Below are 11,195 nucleotides of genomic sequence, written 5' to 3'. Positions count from 1 at the left end.
AATATATTTTCCTTGGGATTCGGAATCTTCACTCACCATGACATTTGTGAGGTTTATTCCCATTTGTGCATGTAGTTGTAGCTCTTAGTTTTTATTATTGCTTATGATCCTATTAAATGATTGAATACAATCTATTTACCCATACAACTTTTAAGGAATATTAAGGTAATTCTTTTGGCTATTTGGGGTCTTTTGTGGTTTCATGCAAATTTTAGAATTTAAGAACATTTCTGTGAGGAATGTAATGAGACTTTGATAGGGATTGTGTTGAATCTGTATATTGCCTTGGATAGTAAGACCATTTTAACAATATTAACTTTTCAATTTATAAACACAAGATGTCTTTTCATTTATACATGTCTTCTTTAATTTCTTTCATCAACATTTTATAGTTTTCAGTGTATGAGGCCTGACAATTAAGTTCCTTTACTCATTCCAGAAAATATGCTACATATCTCATTGGTGAATATCATTATGATCACCTTGGAAGTACTCCCCTTGGGAAGCTATGCACCAATGTCAGTGTCTAGTCCACCAAGTCCACCATTCAAACCAATTTTGGAACTTTTTTTCTGGAACAACCAGCAGAGATGATGTTGTATTACCCTTGCTGTCCTGAATGTCACTCAAATGTCTTCCTTTCATTATATCCTTTATCTTTGGATGAAGAAAAAAGTCACCAGGGGCCAGATCAGGTGAGTAGGGAAGTTGTTCCAGTACAGTTATTTGTTAACTGGCTAAAGATTCCCTCGCAGATAGTGTTGTTTGAGCTGGTACACTGTTGTGATGCAAGAGCCATGAATCAAGATTTGCAGTTAAGATTTTCCTAACTGTTTCTCTGTTAATGTTTACTTGGTCTGCTATGCTTCTCACCATCAGATGATAATTTGGTCCCACACCTTGATGAATTTTAGCCATGTTTTCATCAGTTCTGCTCATTCCTAGCTACCCTGACCTCTCTTCATCAGTGACACTTCCTCTCCCCTCAGAAAAATGTTTGATCCATTTGTACACTGCTGTTTTCTTCATGGCACTATCCCCGTAAACTTGGACTAACATGTGCCCGATTTCACTTTCACTTTTGCCAATTTAACAAGAAATTAATGTTTGTTCGTTGACAAGCTCTGACATTCTTGCAATGGCATAGAAAACTATGCCACAACAATAATGAATGCCACTCAGCAAGACATTACCACACATTGACATGAACACAGCTGTGGGACGCTGATATACAACGTTATTAAACCTCACTCAGTTGTTTGTACAGTGCTGGCAACATAAGTGCATGGTGGCAAGTTCACGAAGTTAATTGTCAGACCTCTGATATGACGTTGAGCATCTTCTTATCTGCCTATTTGCCACCCTTAACCCTTACGTCTTCTGTTAGGAGTATGTTTAGATCTTTCACCTATTTCTTAAATTGGGTTATTTTCTTACTGTTGAGTGGTCAGTGTTCTTTGTGGGTTTTGGATAATGGTCCTTTATCAGACATGTCTCTAGCAAATGTTTTCTCCCAGTCTGTGGCTTGACTTATTCTCTTGATAGTGTCTTTAACAGAACAGAATTTTTAATTTAAATGAAATCTAATTTATTCATTTTTTTTCTTTCATGGTTTTTGCCTTTGATGTTGTACCTAAAATGTCATGACAAATGCAAAGTTATCTAGAGAGTTACTATATTTTAAAGGATTGATAATGGGACAGCCTGCTCTTGACTTGAACTCTGGCAACCTCCTAGGCACATGCACTGCATTCTTTCCCTTCCAGATACAGACTGGCTCTTTCCAGTACCTCTTCAGAGTCAGTAGGAAGCACTCAGTTCCCTCAGGGATTTCTTTTTCTTTTTCTTATAACCTCAGCAGATCACTAGGTCTTTCAGTTGCTGACAAAAATCTTGTGGGGAATTTCTTCAGAGGGTCTCACTGAATGCAGCAAAGGAGCTTTTTGTGCTGAGGAGGTTGATGTTTTGCTGAGCAACTGAGGAAGTCAGTGGTGACTGAGCTTTTCAGAACTGGCTTTATCCAGCTAGTCCCCCAAACCTGACAGCATTCCTGCCCTTCAAACAGGAGGAAAGAAAGTCTCCTACAAAAACATGAAAATTCTCCTACTAGGCAGACCCTTCTCTGAGGCAGCTCACAGTCCTGAAAGCAGACAGAGGTGCTGAAGAGCATCACCTTTGGTGTTGTACCTAAATCAGTGCAGAGATGGATGAGGTCATGAAAGATCTTGTGGATGCCACTGGCCTGTCTGGGAGTATATGTGTGAGGCTCGGTCTTCCACCACATGTACCTTTTATATCAGGAACATTGTACCTTTCATTTTCTGGATTCTTCGCACCTAGGACGTATGTCCAGGATTACTGTAGGTATGGCTTTTTCTTTCTACTGTTTTCTTAAATAGGTATTAAAGACAATTCTTTGGTTATTGCTAATATTCCTAGTGCAAATCCTAGTTAATTTCAGCTGCAACAGGTGTGGGATTTCAAATGCCAAAACCAACATTATCTTCATCTTATTCATAGCACCACCTCATCTCACAAATAATTGGCGAATTTCTAGTGACATCCTTTTTGCTCTGGAGTGGGAGTATAACTTGATGAGTAGGCACAGAGTCTTGTGTTCTGGACTCTGACTCTCCTTGACTTATGTCCTCTTGGGCAAGGCTTGGATTAACTCATCTCAATCAAGTATCTTATGTTATTCTTTATTGGGTGGTTGCAAAAGTCTTCAAAAGAATCCCCTGGTTTTCTTCCCCTTGCCTAAGTTCTAACCAAATCTGCCAGGTATGAATGTGAATGATAATGTAGTAAGAGATGTCCTTTTCTCCTAATGACCCAGGTATTGAGTAGTTTGATAGGCTATAGATTGCACCAGCAAGCAGGTATCTTCTTTATATATGGGGAAAAATTATCCAAAGTATATATTTTTGCCTTCAATTGCTAAATAACTTTTGTTTTGCCTAGATTTCTATGCATTAATCAATTTATTAGATTTTTGTTCCTTTATAAGAAAATTAGCTTTATTTTCACGGGAATTCCCTCAGGACGTACACAGTTCCACATTTGTTCTGAAAAACTTAGAACTCCCATTTAATTGTCCTTCCTTCTTGTATCTTCCCACGTTTAATAGAAACCCTGAAGCCAGAAATCAAACAAACCAGAAGCATCTGTGTGATTGGGCAGTACGTAAGGTGAAGGGAAGTATATAAGATACTGCGGTAAGGGAGCGACTGGATTCTGTACAGCGGTAAGGACGTGGAGGAAGGGCGCCGGGTGCCAGCTGCCAGGTGCCAGGGCTCACTCATAAGTGTCTTCCTCACTTCACGCTAGAAGAGGATTCCTTCTCTCACACACTGATACTTGCCACTGCTTGCTGACTAAAAACAAAATCAGTCCTCGGGCATTAGGACTGACAATTTTCCATCTTTTCTAGGATTTCTCCCAGGATTCCATAGAATGCCCGCTATTCTCAATCATTTTCTAACAAGTGATAGTACAGTCTCATAGTACTTAGTAGAAAAATGCTATTCTGAGATAGATTTACATATTAAAAACCAAGAAGGTGGTTACTATATATTAAAAACTCATTCCCTGGAAGGCACACTGCTAAGTTCTTTGCAATGCATGTGATGGTTTAATACAACAACTCCATGAATATTTCCACTTCACATTTGAGAAACTAAGACTCAGAAGATTGTTGCCCAGGACTACACATAGGAACTGGCAGAATGGGAGGATCCATGCAAAATGATTCTAAATTTAGCAATTATTCAAAGTCGGCATTAATATAATTATTAAAGTCTCTCCTTTCCTTGGTCATTCTTGTTTTGGTGGCTATTGTTGTACATCTTGTACAACAGTATCTTGTATTTAATATTATTTTGTATTTAATAACAGTTTTTGTATTTAATAATTGAAAGATTCTGACCCAATTTTTCATTTATTTTTATCGTGTGTCTCATTCTTTGATGCACATTATAATTAATCATTTTGTAATATACAAATGTTTCTGATTTTCATGAAACTAAAGCTCTCTACCACAGAACAATTAAGTTAATTAGGAAAAATAAACAATACTATTTTGGCTCAGCACCTGTGGCTCAAGCGGCTAGGGCGCCAGCCACATACACCTAAGGTGGCAGGTTCGAATCCAGCCCGGGCCTGCCAAACAACAATGACGGCTGCAACCAAAAAATAGCCAGGCGCTGTGGCGGGCCCCTGTGGTCCAGTTACTTGGGAGGCTGAGGCAGGAGACTCGCTTGAGCCCAGGAGTTGGAGGTTGCTGTGAGCTGTGATGCCACGGCACTCTACCCAGGGGGATAGCTTGAGGCTCTGTCTCAAAAAAAAAAAATACTATTCTAAAAATTAAAGATGGAAGTCTTAGCCTTATCAGCTTAATAAAAATAATTAAATGTTTAAAATATTAGAAATTTAAAAATATATAGCAATGAGGAAAGTTTACTAATGAATTAATAAAGCAAGTAATCTCCACGATATTGTATTATCAGTAATAATTTATGCTAAAGAGGTATTGAACATGAGTAAAAGGAAAAGAAAATTTGGAAAAAATTTTCTAGAAATATTGCCTGACACGCTAACAGAAATCAGTTTATATTATCATTTATAATGTAGATTTAAAAAATCCTGATGGCCTACAAAATAGCAGGAGTACTAGAGTTAACCACAGTTTATTACAGGCAGTCCCAGGTTACAAACGAGACAGGTTCTATAGAATTGTTCTTAAGTTGACTTTGTATATAAGTTGAAACAGATACATTTACCTATTACCTGTAATAAACTCTGTTCATAAGTGCAGTCATATGTCAGTTGGATGTTTGTAACTTGGGGACTGCCTGTATATTTCAAAATAATTAGAAAAAGCGTTTTTGAATGTTCTCATCACAAAGAAATGGTAAGTGTTTAAGGTGATGGATGTGCTAATTATGCTGATTTGGTCATTACACAATGTATGCATATTTTGAAGCATAACATTGAACCCCACACATATGTACAATTATTAAGTGTCAGTCATTAATTTTAAAAGAGAAATAAAAAAGAATTGAACGTAAAAACAGATTTATAAGAGAGGGAACTGACAGGTCAAAAGAGGAATATGCTTAGAGAGAAGCTTAGTTCTCCATTCTAGACATTTAATAATTTAAACGAGAAGGGAACTGTCCAGCTCTTTGAACACAGGTGAGGGTAAAAACAAGTGTCTATCAAATAATATGGCTATATTTTTCAGAAAATGTATATGTCAATGATTAGAAACCATGAAGTCATAAATACATAACATATATGGCCAACAAAACTAGAGAAAATTAAAATAACAGAATAAAATGAAATCTGATAATAACATTTGATTGAATAAGTCTGAAATTAGCCAGCAAATGGGTAATAATTATTGTTTGCCCGTTACAAAGTAACATTAATTAGAACACTGATAAATTACTATTTTACCGAAATAAATAAGCAATTATTTAAATCAAGTCTTAAAACTGTTCATATGTTTTTGTCAATGTATCTAATTTCTGAACATGATTTTTTGAAAAGATGTTGCAGAAACGTGAAAAAATATACAAGAGTCATTAATTCACATTCTTCTGCAGGTGCCATCTCATAATTTCATTCAACAAACATGCTTCTCAAAATAATTTTCTATATGCAGTGTTTTTAATTCCTCTTTCTGTGTTTCCTCTTTAACCTATGCTCATCTGGTTTCTATCCCATTAATTCCCCCGTACTAACTTTGGCTAGTTTTGAGGCATTTGTTTTGGGGTCCACTAGGACATGTCAGTTTTCATCTTCCCTGAAAGCACTAATGTCTTTCCCTCACAAGTCTCTCCCTGACTTCTCTATTTGTCTTCTAACTGCACTCTGACTCTCAGCCTCACTGCCCTTTGCAGCCTCTCTGTTTGCCCTAAATTTAACTGTTGAGGGTCTGCAGGACAAGGTTTTGGCCTTAATTTCATTGTCCCATCTATTTATAAGTGACTATATTCATTCCCATGTTCTCATCACAGCCATGCAATAGAGAATCTTAAATTAGTACTTTTGCCTATGGCATTTGTTGTTCATTCTAGACCCATATTTCCAATTGCCAGTAATACTCTGCACTTTCACATCTCCCTTAGAAAGGGCATTTAATTTTATTTCTTTCCAAGAAGTTTCTTTTATACATTTCTGTAGTATTTCAAATAAGTGAAGGTGGTACTGCTTTTGTTTCTCTTCTTATAAAAGTGAAAGTTTCTACACAGAAGAAACTGTATTTGTTTTATTCATTTGTATTTCTTGACAGCAATTCCCAAATCTGCCACTTTGTACTCACTTTATACGTATGATACGAATCATGTGTTCTCTGAAATTCCTTTGCCTATGTTCCATCTCTCTTAACTACTGAATCGAGGTGAAAATGATGCAGATTCTTTTGTTATTCAAACTGAGAATGAGAATTTTTTCCTGATTATAAAGTCAAGGCACATAACCTGATAATAGACATCAATTTGTAAAACTCTTAAAAAAGAGTTAAAGCACCGTCAAACAAGAGCTTCCCCCTGATATCCCTTGCAGTTGCCGGCCCAGATTGATTTGACATGGACGGGACTGATGAGTCAGGAGGCTCTGGAAGGCTGAGCAGGCTAGGGGCAAGGGACGCTTTCTGACACTTGCCCCACATAGCTGCCCATTGTCCAAAGAGGAAATGGCCTGCCTGAATCTGGGAGTACTTTTCCTGTCTAAGACATAAAAGTTAAGGATATTGACTTATTCTAGTACTGTGCTCAATTCTTTCCAGGAAAAAGCCTCTGAAGGAAAGAAAATCTCCGGCCAAAGGGTGGACTTTTGCAGAAACAAAAGCTGACTCCCCACACACTCGGGATGCTGTCTTTGACCACTGTGGGCAGAAGGTGGCGCTCTTCCCAGGTAACTGTTTTCATAGTGCCAGATACATAAAACCACTCTTTTGTAGCCCATTCCCAGGATTGGATGTAAATTGGAATTGGTACATTTACCAACTACCCATAATAGTCTCCATTCGTAAGTACGAGTTATACGTCAGGGGGCTATTTAGAACTAGGGCATTGCCTAGATTTCCTTTTTGCCACAGCTACTATTATATCATTATTAACAGTAAAATTCTTTCACTACTGGAAATATTTATTATAAGAACAGTAAAAGGTCTTAATTTAAGAGTTTCTACAAAACTTAGAACTTTCATCCGACTTCTGCTTTTAACAGTGGCTTTATATACTGAAGAAAAAATTGATGAATAAATCCCTCCAGGGAACAGCAAATAGCTATACATTCGAGCAGTGCAGGTTAACAAGGAATCACGAGGAGGGTGCAGGAGGGATTTCTAAACGAGGAGGAAGGAAACAATTGTGATATGGAAGTGAAGAATGGGATTGAGAATAATGAGGAAAGGGATGATTGTGCCAGGTAAGCAAATGAATAATATACACAGATATGTTTGACTTCCATTTAGAAAACAAGTTATGATTAAAAATGGACAAATTGCGTAAACAATATTAGGACGGGTGCTTTCTGATTTCACCCTTGGAGCACAATGTGAAAGAGGACAAAATACTTCACAGACCAGAATATTCACTATGAATTAGGAGCTTTTCCTGGATAGTATTGAGTTTCACGCCCAAACTGGCAATTCTGCCTGTCCCCTGGAATCTTCAGTAGGGGAAGGGTGTGAAGCTTGAGTGGGGACCTGGTATACACAGCCTCCTGTAGGCAGTGACAACACGTCACTCTCTACCTAGATTCCAATCCCGAGGATGCCATGTCGTGCCCCAAGCCACACACTCATTCCCTTTGTCATAGTGGGGGGTAAGGAAACAGGCCGATCACATGTAGCATCTGTTCTTGCTGAGGTGTAGGCTTTTTGCAACAGGAAGAGAAACCCCCAGGAAGTGGTGAACCTTCTGCATAGATCTGAAACCAGCTTTCATGTCTGGTGTACTGCCCACCATGGTCACTCCTGGCCACCAGGGGGCGGTCTTGCCCTGGGAGGTCTACAAGAGCCCACACACAGGCTACTAGAGCCTGCTTTCTCTTTCCTTTTAGCTACAGCTCCCATGATGTCATAGGCAGCAGAAATCCTGGAACGCCTGGGTTGCAGATGTCACTGCAGAGCAAGGGTGTTCTCTGTAAGCTCTGCTTTCTACTTGTGCTATGCTGCTGTTTAGGGAAACCACGAAAGCCGAATGACAGCAGAACAGAAAGCAGCTCTGTACGCATAGTCAGGAAGAGGAAGGCAGTGATTGGCCAGGGTCTCATGGGGTTTCTGCCTGGAGAGGCAGGAAACCCCCATGATAGGGGAGTGTATTGTGGAATGCTGAGTGAGGAGGAGGGTGGGCATGTGCCAGGTTCTAGACTCAGTAAATAGATGTTGTATAGCTTCTGAATTTCCACCTAGATGGTAATTCCCCTCCTTCAGGCATGCATACAAACTATCAATTCCAGACAATTATTTGAAAAGGGGAGTGACGATTTGGAAGATTCTCTACCATTTTTTACAAAATACGTTCTTTGAGGATGCATCCTTGGAACGTAGTTACCCTAAATGGGAGGACACAGTGTCTATGAACTTTAGAGACTGAAAAGTAACATTACCATCTACAGGACTATGGAGAAAAATAAGGTACACCTGCTAGACCCTGTTATATACTCATTACTCAGAGGAGAATGCTGTGTTATGGGCCTCAAAATCCATGTTTTCATTGAAGATCGAGGAATATACAATAGAGTGAATACATTTATTTTTTATGAGAAAACCAATTCTCAGAGAGATAAAGAGGCTTTCTGAGCATCATCTGTTCATGCAAGCAGAATGGAATTGGAAGGTACAACTCGTTGTTGCTATTTGTAATCCATATGATGCTGTAAGTTTGATACTGTGAATTTCTGCAAGAACTGGTCGATCTCTCCCTCCCTCTCTCTCTTTATTTTTTTTGAATACGGAACGCTTCAAGAATTTGCGTGTCCTCCTTCTGCAGGTGCCATGCTAACCTTCTCTGTATTGCTCCAATTTTACTATATGTGCTGTCCAAGCGAGCATGTGCCGGATCTCTCTTTACTTCTCAATTTTAGACTATTCTTTCTTGCCCTGTCTGCATTTCCTTGGTTCAGGAGTAGTTTTAGGTGGTTTTACCCAAAGTTTTCCTTCATTACCTTACTAATGAGAAAGAGATCGTCTGATCCAGTTTCCCAATTTTATTTTATGAAGGAAGTTTGTCAGTTTCCCGGATGGTCAACATAGTGCAAAACTGATGAGCCAGTATGATTGGGAACAATTTATTATGTTATGATTGAAATAAATGAGATGTATTAAAAATATGGATACGGTTTGCCAATATATCAAAATCACACAATCTATCCAGAGATATATGTACCTTATAGAATGAAAAACTGTGCAGATACAAAATCGCCTTCATTCTTTCCCAAGTTCAACCCGATTTCTCCCATCCGTTTCAACAGCAATCCTCCCATAACTGTAACGTTTTCTGTAAACCTGGCACTGATTTCTCGTTTCTCAATTCACTTTTCCACCGACTCCGGTATGGTTTCCACTGATTACCTCCCCCAAGACACCTCTCACTGTCCTGTTTTGCTGATAGATGGGCAGCTTCAATCCCACATTTCCATAAGTCCACTGATTCTTCTCCTTAGCACATATACTTCCTTAAAGACCTTGTTATGGCCATTCTCCCTGTCCTTCTAATGTAAAGTATTCCACCTCTGTTTCCATAGCAGCTCCTCTCCTGTGCCTCTAAGACTGGAAGGTCTTCAGAATCAAGCTTGAGTCTGTTGCACTCTCTACTATCTCTCCCCACATGACCACCTTCATATTTGTCCTTTCAGCTGCCAGTTATGAAGTTCCAGGCATCGAGTTCCTTGGAAATGGCAAACTCATGCATCCCCAAGTGATAAGAGCCATTTTCACTTAGGTATTAAACTGTCAGTTTTAGAAAGAATATCACTGCTTTTCTTTTTTATTTCTTGACATACCTCAGTCTACCTTCTTCTGAGGGGATTACACCGGTATGTCATTCTTCTCATTATAACATTGAACTGAACTGACATGAACGGGCCATGGTTATTGCTTTTAGGTTTCTTTCCCTACAAGAATCAAAGGTTCAATAGAGCAGCAACTGTATTTGTTATGTTCACCTCTGTATCCTGAATGAATCAGACAGCAGTAGCTGACATTCAACTAACTTTTCCTTGTATCCTGAACATAACAATGATAGGTAAAACAAACTGTACAGTGTATTCCTTAATCATGTTTCGCGATCAAGCTTGGAGTTCCATTCTAGAAGAATAAAGCAACACAAGAAGTTTTCCTTCGTAAATATTTAATGAACAAAGCAAATTAATGAATTGGCTAAATATAGAGAACATATTTTATCATATTAACATCCTGAAGTTGCACATTATTTTTTGAACAAAAATAACTTAAATCTTATAAATAGGTGAATACATAGGTATTTAAATGAATAATAAATAGATCCATCATCAAGGTCACGTGTACGTGGCTAGTACCTGTAAAGCTAAAGACCATGCCAGGAAATACTTGAGACGTTTGATTCGATAACGATCAGTTGTAACCCAATTGAGAGTGTTGAAATGGCAGAACTCATGAACGTGTGAGATAGTGACGGTGTCAAGGGAATGGTTGCCATGTTGGACCAGTCTCATTCCTCTCTCCTTCATCTTTCTTACAAGCTTGTTGTTGAAGAAAAGGTTCTCAGGATTTCTGCTCTGACCACCTCCCAGGCACAAGGGCTGTATTTCTTCTCTTTCAGGTAGAGAGTGATTCTCTGGAAGTAGCTCCTCAGGGCCAGCACGGGGTCCTCGCCCATGGGGGCGGTGTCTTCCACTCCCTCCTCTGGCATCAGACAGGCTTCCAGCTCATTCAGCTGCTGATAGAGGCCAGTGCGGAACTGGTCCAGGAGGGTCTTATTCCAAGCCTCAGATGAGTCGTTTGTGCTGAAGAGGTTGAAGGTCTGCTGGGTCATCTCATGAAGGGCAGAGATGGCTTGAGCCTTCTGGAGCTGCTTGCCACGCAACTCCTCCCGGGGGAATCTGAAGTCACTCCTGTCCTTGAGGCAGGAGAAAGGAGAGATTCTCCTCATATGAACCAGGGGAATCAAGGCCCTCCTGTTGCCCAAGCTGTGGGACTGAGGCAG

The 11,195-nt window shown here is 39.2% G+C and overlaps 1 protein-coding gene and 1 non-coding gene across 2 annotated transcripts; both read right to left on the bottom strand.

The window, feature by feature from the left end:
* Positions 1–8,957: 8,957 nt before the first annotated feature.
* On the bottom strand, positions 8,958–9,064 carry LOC111722982. Its single transcript, XR_002771605.1, has one exon. It is a non-coding gene; the product is annotated as a U6 spliceosomal RNA (small nuclear RNA).
* Positions 9,065–10,724: 1,660 nt separating this feature from the next.
* Positions 10,725–11,192, bottom strand: LOC100946255 (interferon alpha-10-like; the record flags this gene model as incomplete). The annotated part of the gene is made up of 1 exon (XM_003783025.1): positions 10,725–11,192. A coding segment is annotated over one exon (468 nt), but the record flags the coding sequence as incomplete, so codon positions are not given.
* Between the last annotated feature and the right edge of the window lie 3 nt (positions 11,193–11,195).

The sequence above is a fragment of the Otolemur garnettii genome, unplaced genomic scaffold, assembly GCF_000181295.1.
Source record: "Otolemur garnettii isolate 467f Iridium unplaced genomic scaffold, OtoGar3 scaffold00006, whole genome shotgun sequence".
NCBI lineage: Eukaryota > Metazoa > Chordata > Mammalia > Primates > Galagidae > Otolemur > Otolemur garnettii.
The sequence above is the reverse complement of the archived record's forward strand: the minus strand, read 5'-3'. Positions and strand labels throughout refer to the sequence as shown.